Source organism: Copadichromis virginalis, linkage group LG8, assembly GCF_057382275.1.
Source record: "Copadichromis virginalis isolate Kocher_CV1m ecotype Utaka linkage group LG8, C_Virginalis_male_GT1.1, whole genome shotgun sequence".
NCBI classification, from domain to species: domain Eukaryota; kingdom Metazoa; phylum Chordata; class Actinopteri; order Cichliformes; family Cichlidae; genus Copadichromis; species Copadichromis virginalis.
The window spans coordinates 3,991,665-4,005,947 of NC_140625.1; the positions used below are offsets into that span (position 1 = coordinate 3,991,665).

The window sequence follows — 14,283 nt, forward strand, 5'->3', positions numbered from 1 at the left end:
CATTGGTTGCATTAGAAGCCCCTGATTAGAGGATCTGAGTGCCCTTGTAGGGATATATAGATTAAGAAGGTCAATCAAATAACTGGGTGCCAAGTTATTTAAGATTTTAAAAGTATATAAAAGAATTTTAAAAACAATACGGTATTTGACAGGAAGCCAGTGGAGGTCAGCTAGAATGGGAGTAATATGATCCTGTCTTCTAGCGCCGCTTAAAAGGCGTGCTGCGGCATTCTGGACTAATTGTAGGCGTTGAATAAGAGAGAGTTGGAGGCCTAAGTAAAGAGAATTACAGTAGTCCAGTCTAGAGGTTATAAAAGCATGAATGAGCCTTTCAAGGTCTTTATGTCGTAGGTAAGGCATTGCCTTCGAAATTTGGCGTAGTTGGTAGAAGCTGGTTTTTACCACTGCAGCCACTTGCTTATCTAATTTGAGGGAGCTGTCCAGCATTACTCCGAGATTTCTGACAGTGGGCGATAAGTGGCTGGCATAGGAACCTAAAGTCTCCGAAAGCTGTTTCAACGGCATGTGGCTACCAAAGACGATAATTTCTGTTTTGTTTTCATTGAGGGTGAGCGAATTATGCAGTAGCCAGTCTCTGACGTCACACAGACAATTAAGCAACGGCAATAGCGGGGATTGAAGATCCAAATCCAAAGGGAAATAGATTTGGATATCATCCGCATAGCAGTGAAAAGAGATATTGTGATTTCTAAAGATTTTTCCCAGGGGTAACAGATAGAGAGAGAACAACGTGGGACTTAACACAGACCCCTGGGGAACACCGCAACGAAGGGGTGCGGGGGAAGAGGAGTGATTTCCCATAGAGACAGAGAAAAACCGCTCGGATAGGTATGATTTAAACCATGAGAGTACTTTGCCTTTAAGGCCAACTACATGTTCAAGTCTTGAAAGGAGAATATCATGGTCGACCGTATCAAAAGCAGAGGACAAGTCTAAAAGAACTAAAACCACAGGGCGCCCTGTATCAACAGTTACGAGGAGATCGTTAAAAACTCTCAGTAAAGCTGTCTCAGTACTGTGGTGAGGTTTAAAACCAGATTGGAATTTTTCATTGATTCCATTTGCCTCTAAGAAAGATTGCAATTGCTTGAACAATTTTCTCTAAGACTTTAGCCATAAAAGGGAGTTTCGATACCGACATATAGTTTGAGAGGACATTAGGATCAAGATTACTTTTCTTGATTACAGGTTGGATAACTGCATGTTTGAACACAGCAGGGACGCAGCCTGATAGTAGTGATGAATTCATTATAAGTAAAATCCAGGGTCCTACAATATTCAGGGCGTTTTTGATAATGCGAGAAGGGAGCACATCATGACGGGAATTGGAATTTTTCGTTTGAGCTATTATTTCCTTAAGGGTCGGAAAGGAAACAAATTCAAACTGTTCTAGTACCGACGAGGGTTCGGGTGTTAAAGATGTGTCCTCAATGGGTAGATATGTGGATCTTAGTGCTATAGTTTTATCTGAAAAATAGTTTAGGAATTTTTCACATAAAGCTTGGAGGTCTCGGTCTGAGTGGAGAGTGGATTTATTAACGAATTAAAAATGCCAAAAAGGACCTGCGGCTTATGACTATTAGTCGCAATGATCTCCGAAAGGAAGGAGGCTTTTGCAGTTTTAACAGCCTTCTGATATTTCTTCAGACAATTGTGGAGAATGTCAAAGGAGATCTGGAGTTTGTCTTTCTTCCATCTCCTCTCCGCTTGGCGGCATTCACGTCGGAGGGTACGAGTATAGTCATTCATCCACGGTTGACGGAATGGTTTAAGGCGTTTGGTCTTTAAGGGAGCTACAGTGTCTAAAATAGAAGTACAGGTGGCGATGAAGGAGTTAGCGAGATCATTAACCGGTGTAGCTGTATCCCAGTTGGACAGTTCGGGGTTACTCAACCCTGAGTATCGTTTTTCACTCTGAGTTTTCTAAACCGGCTTCCTGAAATAGGGCCCAGGGGCCCGTTCTTCGTACCTCGCTAAGTAAGTTAGCTGGATTTGATTGTTGACGATTTCGCATGATCCTGGATCGTTCGGTTCCCCGAAGCTCATCCGGGACTTGCTGTCATAGCAACATATCCGTAAGCGTAAACCTGCTCGGGAGCAGGTTTACTTTATGTAAACAGGATTAGATCGCGGCCACGCAGGTATGTCCGCTTCATTTATACGAAAGCAACAGCGATATTTTACCACTGTTTCACCATAAATAAATAACATCAATGTAACTAAAGATAATGCAGCACTTGATCCTTTTATTGATTCCATACAGATACATACAGGTCATTTCCTAAAAAAGGGAAATGTACTATTAATCATTCTATTACTTCGTGTAATCAAGATGAGAGACCACGGCTATAAAAGCGAAGGTGGATTTGGGAAGTCTGTCGCAGCCATGTCCTGTCCGTATACGCGAGCCACCCATTGCGGAAGGTGCAAGATTGATAAGGAGAGTTTTCAGAATTCAGCGTATATTGCGGGATAGACAGGATCCTTTAGCTCAGCGCGACAGTGTGCTCATAGAGAGATATCGATATTCCCGTGAGGGTATTATTTACTTAACCAACTTGTTGACGAGGGGGTGCAGGACCACCACCTGTCTTTTGTTGCTTTGCCCTTTTCTTGGTTGCTGTTATGAACAAACAAACAGATTATTTCAGGGTCTCTTTTCAAGAGACGAAAACCAATATAAGTGATAAATATTACCATTCTGTAGAATATTCTAATATTTCACTTTTACTTGTTCCCATGTTCTAGTGGGTCCTGTCGTGGCTCTAATGTGAAAGAGGATATAATGTAATATAATATAATATGATATAATGTAATATAAAATAATATAATAAATTTACCCTACCGCCTACTGGTGTTGGCCAGAGGGGCCGATGGCGCGATATGGCAGCCTGGCTTCTGTCAGTCTGCCCCAGGGCAGCTGTGGCTACAACCATAGCTGCCTCCACCAGTGTGTGAATGTGAGAGTGGATGAATAGTGGCATTGTAAAGCGCTTTGGGTGCCTTGAAAAACGCTATATAAATCCAATCCATTATTATTATTATTATTATTATTATTATTATTATTATTATTATTAAATTACTTACGAGTTTAATTTGTCAGCAACTTTCTGCCAGCCCTCTCTCCTTGCTTTTGCAGCATTTGCAGTGTTCCCTTGCGTTTTAATTAAACTCTGAAACTCCTGAAATCCGTCAATCAAGAGTTCTTGCTCTGCTGCCGAAAAATACCAAGCGCGCTCCTTCGACATTTTCGCCGACCAATCAAAGGGTTGCCGATCAATGTTTCTACTATCGATGCGTAGCCCCTGTTAAGCCACCCGGTGATCTCACATTACTTCATCCAGCTGTACTAAGCGTCAACAACAGGTGTGTTCGAAGAACCGGAATAGGGAGCTCAAAGTTAGCGCGATGATTTGATCTTGGATGTGTCATTTGATCTTGGATGTAGTAAGCGAGGTACGAAGAACGGACCCCTGGTGTCCACATATGTGGACATCACATTTTGGGTTGTCTAGACAAAATACAAAATTTTGCTCTAAAGGGGCCTGATATCCACTTACGAGAATATTATACTGCCTCTGTTTTATCAAAATTTAAAACAAATGTCTTCACATGTGGCTCTAATTTTTCTTAGAAACAAATATTGGGTAAAAAATAAAAATAAAAAAAATCTGGTGATTCTTTCTTTTTACATTCATCGGGTCCCAATATGCCCAAATATCAAAGAGAAATTAAAATGCTTTCCATGGAAGAGTTCAGGTCTTAGGAGGTTAAATATCACAAGTAAGCCTGCAGATGTGCTCTAATGGGGTGATATAGTACTTTAAAGTCATTACGATAAGATGGGGGATGATTATTCAAGACCTTGTATGTGAGGAGCAGGATTTTGAATTCAGTTTGGATTTAACAGGGAGCCAATATAGGAGATATACGCTTTCTCTTTCTAGTCTAGGATGTCCTGATTATAACAAATTACAGTAGTCCAGGTTAGAGGTAATAAATGCATGACCTAGTTTTTCAGCGACACTCTAAGACAGGATATTTCTAATTTTAGAAATATTGCACAAATGGAAGAAAGCAGTCCTACATATTTTAGTATCCTTTTAAATACCATATTTCTAAGATTTTCAGGGCCGAGTACAATAAACTCAGTTTGATCTGAATTTAATTCAATTCAGTTTTATTTATATAGCGCCAAATCACAACAGTCGCCTCAAGGTGCTTTATATTGCACAGTAGATCCTACAATAATAGATATAGAGAAAAACCCAACAATCATATGACCCCCTATGAGCAAGCACTTTGGTGACAGTGGGAAGGAAAAACTCCCTTTTAACAGAAACCTCTGGCAGAACCCGGCTCAGGGAGGGGCGGGGCTATCTGCTGCAACTGGTTGGGGTGAGAGAAGGAAAACAGGATAAAGACATGCTGTGGAAGAGAGACAGAGATTAATAGCAGGTACGAATTTTAGAAGCAGAAAGTTAGAGGTCATCTAGGTCTTCGTGTCTTTAAGACAATTGTGCAGTTTAACTAATTGGTGTGTGTTATCTGGCTTCATGTATAGATCGAGTTGGGTGTCATTTGTATAGCAGTGAAAATATATCCTATGCCTTTAGCACTCACAGATCAGAGAGAGAGAGAGAGAGAGAGATTTAAAAAAGAAAAAAAATTAGGGGTGCAACGATACTCGTATCGATATTGAACCGTTCGATACAGTGCTTTCGGTTCGGTACGCATATGTATCGAACAATACAACATTTGTAATTTATTTGATCAACTTTCCTTCTGACGATGCTGTCTGTGTTGAGCGCTCAGTGGATCTGCGCTCGACAGTGCAGCCTAGGCGGAGCAGTCGAGTGCAGATTCACTGAGCGCAGGGCAAGCTAGCGAGACAGAAGCTAAGCTCCCGTTGCAACATGGCAAATTGAACCTCCCCAACCCTCATTCAGATCTGGCGTTTGGAACTATTTTGGTTTTCATGTGACGTACAGTGGGGCAAAAAAGTATTTAGTCAGCCACCGATTGTGCAAGTTCCCCCACTTAAAATGATGACAGAGGTCAGTAATTTGCACCAGAGGTACACTTCAACTGTGAGAGACAGAATGTGGAAAAAAAAATCCATGAATTCACATGGTAGGATTTGTAAAGAATTTATTCGTAAATTAGGGTGGAAAATAAGTATTTGGTCACCTCAAACAAGGAAAATCTCTGGCTCTCACAGACCTGTAACGTCTTCTGTAAGAAGCTTTTCTGTCCCCCACTCGTTACCTGTATGAATGGCACCTGTTTGAACTCATCATCTGTATAAAAGACACCTGTCCACAGCCTCAAACAGTCAGACTCCAAACCTCCGCCATGGCCAAGACCAAAGAGTTTTCGAAGGACACCAGGAAAAGTATTGTAGACCTGCACCAGACTGGGAAGAGTGAATCTACAATAGGCAAGCAGCTTGGTGTGAAAAAATCAACTGTGGGAGCAATCATCAGAAAATGGAAGACATACAAAACCACTGATAATCTCCCTCGGTCTGTGGCTCCACACAAGATCTCATCCCGTGGGGTCAAAATGATCATGAGAACGGTGAGCAAAGATCCCAGAACCACACGGGGGGACCTGGTGAATGACCTGCAGAGAGCTGGGACCAAAGTAACAAAGGTCACCATCAGTAACCCACTACAACGGCAGGGAATCAAATCCCGCAGTGCCAGACGTGTTCCGCTGCTGAAGCCAGTGCATGTCCAGGCCCGTCTGAAGTTTGCCAGAGAGCACATGGATGATACAGCAGAGGATTGGGAGAATGTCATGTGGTCAGATGAAACCAAAGTAGAACTTTTTGGTATAAACTCAACTCGTCGTGTTTGGAGGACAAAGAATACTGAGTTGCACCCCAAGAACACCATACCTACTGTGAAGCATGGGGGTGGAAACATCATACTATGGGGCTGTTTTTCTGCCAAGGGGACAGGACGACTGATCCGTGTTAAGGACAGAATGAATGGGGCGTGAGATTTTGAGCCAAAACCTCCTTCCATCAGTGAGAACTTTGAAGATGAAACGAGGCTGGGTCTTCCAACATGACAATGATCCAAAACACACCGCCCGGGCAACAAAGGAGTGGCTCCGTAAGAAGCATTTGAAAGTCCTGGAGTGGCCTAGCCAGTCTCCAGACCTCAACCCCATAGAAAATCTGTGGCGGGAGTTGAAAGTCCGTGTTGCTCGGCGACAGCCCCAAAACATCACTGCTCTCGAGAAGATCTGCATGGAGGAATGGGCCAAAATACCAGCTACTGTGTGTGCAAACCTGGTAAAGACCTATAGTAAACGTTTGACCTCTGTTATTGCCAACAAAGGTTATGTTACATGTTAGTATTGAGTTGTATTTTTGTTATTGACCAAATACTTATTTTCCAAGTGCAAAGACAAGTGGAAGCAGACGCAAAACAACAAGCACGCATGCTACAAACTTTACCCGAGTCATTTAGACAGCCGTTAGCACAGGATTCTCCTTATGGGGACCTGATATGTTTAATATGCTGCTGAGAGTATACTCCAGAAGAAGCGTATAGTATAGATTTTATTTTGGAAAGAGACATTTCTCTGTAATAAACTCTCTTTTCCAAAGATGAGTGACGTCCCGGGGCTAGCGATTTTTTTTCCAGTCGGGTTACCAAAATCTATCTCTTCCCTGCCCGTCGGGCTATCGCAGGAAGGAAAAATATATGTCAATGCTTTTGCGTTCTTTCGGAAATGTAGCTGGGTAATTATGTCATTGGCATCGGTGAGCTACTGTCAATATGTGACATATTGAAATTGAGTTTGAATTTGCGCTTGTTTTTTGCTTTCACTTTGCAATCGCGCGAACTGTGTATAGAGAGCGACAGCACTGATTGGTGAGTGATGATAATTTGCGCACCAATTCCTCTGACATCGTCTTATCAATCGTTAGCTTACTATGCAAACACGACAAGTGAAATCTCCCGCAGCTTAAACATGTGAGAGGTTGATCACGCAGAGAATCGCTGAGCTTATGTGAGTACGTGTGTAAAAGCAGCAGGATATATATTTTAGTTCTGCTGAGCCAAATAAGACAGGTCAGGGTGAAGAAGTGACAGCCAAAGAAAAGCTTACCACAAAACGGAAAAGTAATGACAAATCAGACTATAAGGCAAAAAGAAAGTGCAGCTTTATGGTTTCATGGACAAAAGAATTTCTGTGGCTGCAATATGACGAGCTAAATAACCAGGGCTGCACATAAGTGGTCCGCAGGTGCGCATTCGCTGTCAAAATAAAAAACGCACACAAGATAAGAAGTTGCAACATGTGTTTGCATACATAAGATTTTCAGGAGGAGGACAGACATTTGTTTAGAACTCTTAAAGATATCGAAGAAGCTCCTTTAAGCAATTACTGTGATATTCCTCCACCTCCAAAGAAATGTCAGGAGTCCAAACCACAAAAGAAGCACGTATTCTCAGAAAAGTAGTTGCAGGAGGTGAGCTGGCTTCAAACAAATGATGAACGCACAGAGATGTGGTGCGGAATGTGCCGTGAAAATTTAATAAATGACAAAATCAAAAAGGCATGAACATTTTTTTTTTTTTTTTGTGTATCGAAAACATATCGAACTGTGACACCAAAGTAGCGAACCAAACCGTGAATTTTGTGTATCGGTGCAACGATACACAAAATTCACGGTTTGGTTCGGTCACGGTTCGATATTTTTTTCGATACATGCCTTTTTAATTTGTCATTTATCAAAATTAGAAATATATATTTTAACTCAAAAGTACAGTTTTTAAATTTAATGTTGCTGAAACAAAAAAGTAATAAAATATATATATATATATATATATATATATATATATATATATATATATATATATATATATATATATATATATATATATATATATATATATATATATATATATCTGATTGAGGAATCACTCATCTTTGGAAAAGAGAGTTTATTACAGAGAAATGTCTCTTTCCAAAATAAAAGCTATACTATCCGCTTCTTCTGGGCTATATTCTCAGCAGCATATTAAACATAACAGGTCCCCATAAGGAGAATCCTGTGCTAACGGCTGTCTAAATGACTCGGGTAAAGTTTGTAGCATGCGTGCTTGTTGTTTTGCGTCTGCTTCCACTTGTCTTTGCACTTGGATGATGTTGACGTAAATGTGCAGTCATATTCGTTGTGTTCCCACTAGTGCTGTCAGCGTTAATCTGAAATGACGTTAATGCCACAACACGGCAAATCTCCGTTAACGAGCTACCGCGGATCGCCCCGTGTGTGGGGCTGGACGGCCAACACCATAACGAGCAAACTACGCTAACGCACTAGTTCCCACCCATGTAATTGAGCATTGCGTGGCACATCCGACACTGTTTCACTTTTGTCCATGACGCGCTTACCTTCAGGGTCATACGTCACATGAAAACCAAAATCCAAACGCCAGATCTGAATGAGGGTTGGGGAGGTTCAATTTGCCATGTTGCAACGGGAGCTTAGCTTCTGTCTCGCTAGCTTGCCCTGCGCTCAGTGAATCTGCACTCGACTGCTCCGTCTAGGCTGCACTGTCGAGTGCAGATCCACTGAGCGCTCAACACAGACAGCATCGTCAGAAGGAAAGTTGATAAAATAAATTAAAAATGTTGTATTGTTCGATACATATGCGTACCGAACCGAAAGCACTGTACCGAACAGTTCAATATCGATACAAATATCGTTGCACCCCTAATATATATGTCTATACCATGTGTTTTGGGGGGGGGCTGTGTGTGTGTGTGTGTGTGTGTGTGTGTGTGTGTGTGTGTGTGTGTGTGTGTGTGTGTGTGTGTGTGTGTGTGTGTGTGTGTGTGTGTGTGTGTGTGTTTTGTTTTTATGGACATGAAGTCTGCCAATAAAGATTGAATTTGATGATGCTGCCTAAGGGAAGCATGTATAATGTAAACAGAATTGGTCCTAGCACTGAACCCTGTGGGACTCCATGATTAACCTCATTGTGTGAAGAGGACTCTCCATTTACATGCACAAATTGGAGTCTATTACATAGATATGATTCAAATCTAAAGCATGATGTAATCACTGTAATAGGATATTATGGTCGACAGTATCAAACATGCTTCACTGAGGTCAAGCAGTGTTTGACAACTACTCTACTCAACTTGAATTTTTGAGATGAAAGGAAGGTTGGAGATTGGCCTATAATTAGGTAAGACAGGTGGGTCAAGAGATGGCTTTTTAAGTAACTTTTTAACTACAGCCAGTTTGAAGGCCTGTGGTACATAGCAAGGAATGGGTTCTAAAAGTCACATGGATGGTTCGGAAGTAATTACTGAAGTTAACTTAGAAGAGTCAATGGGAGAAAAAGACTTTAAATAAATATCAATGGTACTAAAAGCATCTGTAGAAAATGTTATGCCTGTGAGACAGTAATGAGTAATTTTTTTCTCCAATGATTAAAATTTTATTTATGAAGAAATTCATGAAATCGTTACTTAACGTTAATGGAATGGTTGGCTCAACAGAGCTCTGACTTTTTGTTACCCTGGCTACAGAGCTGAAGAGAAACCTGGGGTTGTTCTTATTTTCTTCAATCAGTGATAAATAGTTGATTGGCTAAATGATCTTCTAGATTTGTGACACGCTATTTCCTCTCCAGCTTACGAGTTATCTGCTTTAGGCTACGTGTTTGAGAATTATACCATGGAGTCAGGTACTTCGGATTTGAGACTCTCTTTTTCACAAGAGCTACAGTATCCACAGTCATAATTATTAAAATTATTAAAAAGATAATCGACCTGTGTTTAGGTAGCTGCTCTGCTCTGTGTTGGTACAGGGCATTGAAAACGATAACAGCGGATGAATTATATTCTTAAACTTAGTTACAGCACTTTCAGAAAGGCATCTATTGTGATGAAATCTACTCCCTACTGCTGTGTAATCAATTATTGTAAGTTTAAATGTTATCAGGAAATGATCAAACTAGAGACGGATTTCAGGAAACACTGTTAAATGTTCAGTTTCTATGCCGTATGTTAAAACAAGATCTAGAGAGTGATTAAAGTGGTGGGTGGGTTCTTTTACATTTTTAGAGAAGCCAATTGAGTCTAATAACAGATTAAATGCCATGTTGAGGCTGTCATTTTTAGCATCTACATGGATGTTAAAAATCATCCACAATAATTATTTTATCTGAGCTCAGAACTAAATCAGATATAAAGTCTGAGAAATCAGACAGAAACTCAGTGTAAGGCTTAGGTAGACGATAGATGATAACAAGTAAGACTGTTTTTTGAGTTTTACAGCTGGGGTGGACAAGGCTGAGCATCAGTCTTTCAAATGAGTTAAAACTCTCAGTCTTGAAGATTGCTGCCACACCTCCCCCTCGGCCTGTGCCTCGAGGTTTCTGATCGTTACTATGACTCGGGGGGTGTTGATTCATTCAAACTAACATAATCATCCTGCTGTAACCAGGTTTCTGTAAGTCAAAGTAAATTGATTTATTGATAAATTACTAACTCATGTACTAACAGAGACTTGGAAGAGAGAGACCTAATATTTAATAATCCACATTTCACTGTTTTACTCTCCAGTGCTGTTTAGAATACTGTATTGTTCTTTCTTTGTTTTTTTATGTTTAAAAAATGTTGTTTAAATGTTGTTGTTATCTTTAAATGTTGTTTTGGCTGATTTGTTGTTTGGTTTTTTGTTTTTGTTTTTTGCCTGTTTGGGAGCTGACATAGCCTCTAAGGGGATGGGGTTTTGGGGGGATAACAGGAGGAGAGACGCTGCAGAGAGGCGTGTAAGACTGTAACTCTGCTTCCTGGTCCCAGCTCCAGATAGTCACGTTTTGGTGGGTTAAATTTGGATGGAGCAGCTCTTATTTCTACAAATCTGGCAGGGAGGATGCCATCTCTCCTAACAAGACCAGGTTTCCACCTGAAAGTTTCCCAATTGTCTGTAAATCTTGATGTCTTGATATCTTTTTGGAAGGCAGCACTGGACATTATTTTGTCAAAGTTATACACCGATTCAATATTAATTTTACTGATCTCTGACTGACATAACCGGGTGTCATTACTACCGACGTGAATTATAATTTTACTGAATGTACGTTCACTCTTAGGCAGCAGTTTTAAATTTCCCTCAATGTCACCTGTTCTGGCCCCTAGAAGACCATTACTATGGTTGCTGATGTCTCTCGCTTCACATGTTTAAGAACAGAATCGCCACTTTCAAGATTTTGATCTCTGGTGGGTGTGTTGCAGAGTGGAGAAAAAGCAGTTTGACACATGAACAGGTTGGTGGTGTACCTGGGGCTTCTGTTTAAGACTGTGCTTCCTCATCACCGTCACCCAGCCATCCTGTTTTCCCCGCTGCTTGGGGAGAGCGAACTACACTACACTACCTTCGGCTGCACCAGCTACAGGGGCTGGGCTAGCTAAAGGTATTTCAAAGGTGCAAAACAGTCTCCAATTCAGTGATCCTGGCCTGGCAAATAGGCTATATTTATTTTAAGAATAATTATTACTAAAGGAGGTCAAGGAATAACTGAACATCTGACACAATGAGTGGGAAAGTGTAGGTGGGACAGGTGAAGAGGCCCTGCTGTTAAGTCGGCTGCGAGCTAAGCTGGGGAATCCCTAAAGACACAGTGAGTTTGCTTCGGATGAAGCATGTGACGATTACACTATGAAATAAGACGTTATCTATAAGTTTTTAATTAAATCGCTACACAAAAACACCACTATGTGTTGGACCAGGAAGCGATACTCTACTGCAGGAAGTGCGAACACCAAGTGACCCAAAGGAATTGAGATATTGTGTAAAATATTGTTCATAACTTTAAGCTTTAATACAGTCTCACCAGGTAAGTTCTCTAACTCCCCTCCCACACCCCAAAAATTGTCATGAATTAGTTAGAGAAGCACCTGCTTTTTTTCTTTCTTTTTTTTAATACAAGGCTTTGAACATGTTTATTTCTGCTGTAGATTTTACATTTTTATGGAAGTCTATGGGGATTGACTTCCTTTTGGAGTTTGCTTCAAGTAGTTGTTTGAGAAACTGCAGATTTTGGCAAATCAGCAATATCAGCACTGGATACTCTTCAAGTATGGCTTTGCCATACTTCATGGATGCTCAGATGGAACACGAAAGTTATTATTTTAAATACTGACAGTTCCTGTAGCATTCATCTTGGTTTACCGTGGATTCATAATTATGTCATATGTCACAACCATGATAAATCATAGTCACAAGCAAATTATAATTATTGTTTCACTCCCACATAGTCTTTACAAGCCCTTGCATGTAGGGCACAGGGATGTTATCCTATGGGAAATTTGTCTGAGAGCAGAGTCACCTTAGTTATTGTTAATTCATAAACTTTAATTTCAGCTCCCGCTTCATGCAGTGTTAAATTTGTGCACCAGGACTTCTGTTGTGCAACTATGAAATACTATAATTTGCTTGTGATTATGTATTATATGGCTTGCCACATATGGCATAAATATAATATCATGCTAATTGTACATCTGCTTACTTGTGTCTAGCACTCAGAGTACAGCTTACCAGGGGCTTATTCAGATGGGCATATCAGTGTTAGCAGAAAGGAATGATCAGACAGCAGGTTTTATTTAACTTCATAGTGCTAAGTCATCTAAACGTAAAGTCATCCCATATTTGTAATGAGTCCCCTGGTAGCTTACCCGCATCTGGCTTGGTGTTTAGAGAGGAAGATTCCTGTTGGTCGACGGCCCTTCAGTCAGGCAGGCAGGAGGAGGAGCAGCTTCTCAGGGGACGAAGAGCAGAGTCCACCCCCTTACCCTGCCCAGGGGCCAGCTCGGCCCAGACCCCGCACCCATTTCCACCTAACCCACAAATCAGGTAATGGCACTCTTTTAAAAACAAAACCAGCACTGCACTGCAAGTATCCTGGGTTGTTTTCGTGTGTGTGTGTGTGTGTGTGTGTGTGTGTGTGTGTGTGTGTGTGTGTGTGTGTGTGTGGTGTGGGGGGGGGGGGGGGGGGGGGTGTATGAAGGACTGTCTATGAAGACAGTCCTGGTCACCAGGCTACACTGTGGGGCTGGAAGCTGCTGATTCAATCAACCTTTCTCTGTTCGTTATCAACATGAATATTTCATGTCAGTAAAGAGTAGAGTGGTGCTTTACAGTAGGGACTGGGTCATTTATTTTGATGCCTGTCAGGTGGTTTTAAAATTAACTTCCGAAGCAAAGGCTCCTTGCATTTTTGTTCAAAGTGCATGAACACAAGGGGCTCATCTTTGCTACTCTTCTCTTCTGCTTTCTGTTCCTGCCTCTAGAGTCTCTCCTGCGAATGAAAGAGGAGACCGCTGAAGTGGATGAATTCACCTTCTCGCAGGGCACCTCAGACCAAGAGAGCAATGGCTCGGGCAGTTACTACATTAGACAGGAACCCTGATGTGACAAAATCGAGGAGGAGGAAACCACAAAAGGACATCTCTGGAAACACCAAACCAACAATCAGGAATGGGGAGAGTCAAACTCACCTGAGAGGATACTTGAAGAGTGATGCCACAGGCCACCTGTAATGTCAGCACATGAGGAATAACATTCCTCAACATCACTTAAAACGATTTTCTAACCTTGTAGGGGTGTGTCCACATAATCACTCAGAAAGTCCTGTCTAATCATAGAAAGCACCCAGAGTCAGGCCTGGGTCATAGATGTTTGGGCATTCTCTTTCTACAACCTGCAGCTTTTTCTCCCTTTCTTTGGCTATCTGAACCAGATGAGCTATTTGGATGATTTTATGTCTTGCAAGCCCATCCAGCCTCAGCCATAATGTGGGCCACATACAGAGACCTGGAGAAACTGTGACAACAATTTATTGAGCCAGGTCTTTAGGTTTTCTTGCGTTTGTTGTATGGGAAGGGGGGGGGGGTTGTTGGTGGTGGGGGTTTTTTGTTTATTTTTTTTTGTTTTTGTATGAAAATGTCAGAGTCAGCCGTTTAGCAGCTGCATGAGCAAAGTAAGGCTGTCAGAAAGATGAGCAGAGTTGTGTATATTTTTGCAGTATTGCCAGGTGGACTTTAATTTTAATAATAGTACTTGAATTTTTCCTTATTTCATTTTGTTTTGATTTTCAGGTTGATTTTTTTTATGTCCTTTTTTCATGTTTTGGTGGCTGTTTGAGTAACGTGTTGTTTTATAAAGTGACTATTCACTAGTAAGTGTAGGCCTATTCAGATAGAGCTACACAAAGAGTTCTT

General features: G+C 41.2%; 1 protein-coding gene and 1 pseudogene across 2 annotated transcripts in view; one reads left to right on the forward strand and one right to left on the reverse strand.

Annotated features, from left to right (window-relative positions):
- Window positions 1-13,955, forward strand: part of mbtd1 (mbt domain containing 1) — a 37,117-nt gene extending 23,162 nt beyond the window's left edge. For both annotated transcript variants that reach the window (XM_085465444.1, XM_085465445.1), the window contains 2 exons: window positions 12,761-12,916; window positions 13,354-13,955. In XM_085465444.1, coding sequence (XP_085321570.1) covers window positions 12,761-12,916; window positions 13,354-13,472 — 275 coding nt within the window. In that variant the 3' untranslated portion in view covers window positions 13,473-13,955. The remainder of the gene's footprint in view (window positions 1-12,760; window positions 12,917-13,353) is intronic.
- On the reverse strand, window positions 10,777-11,965 carry LOC146702533 (uncharacterized; annotated as a pseudogene).
- Window positions 13,956-14,283: the final 328 nt, after the last annotated feature.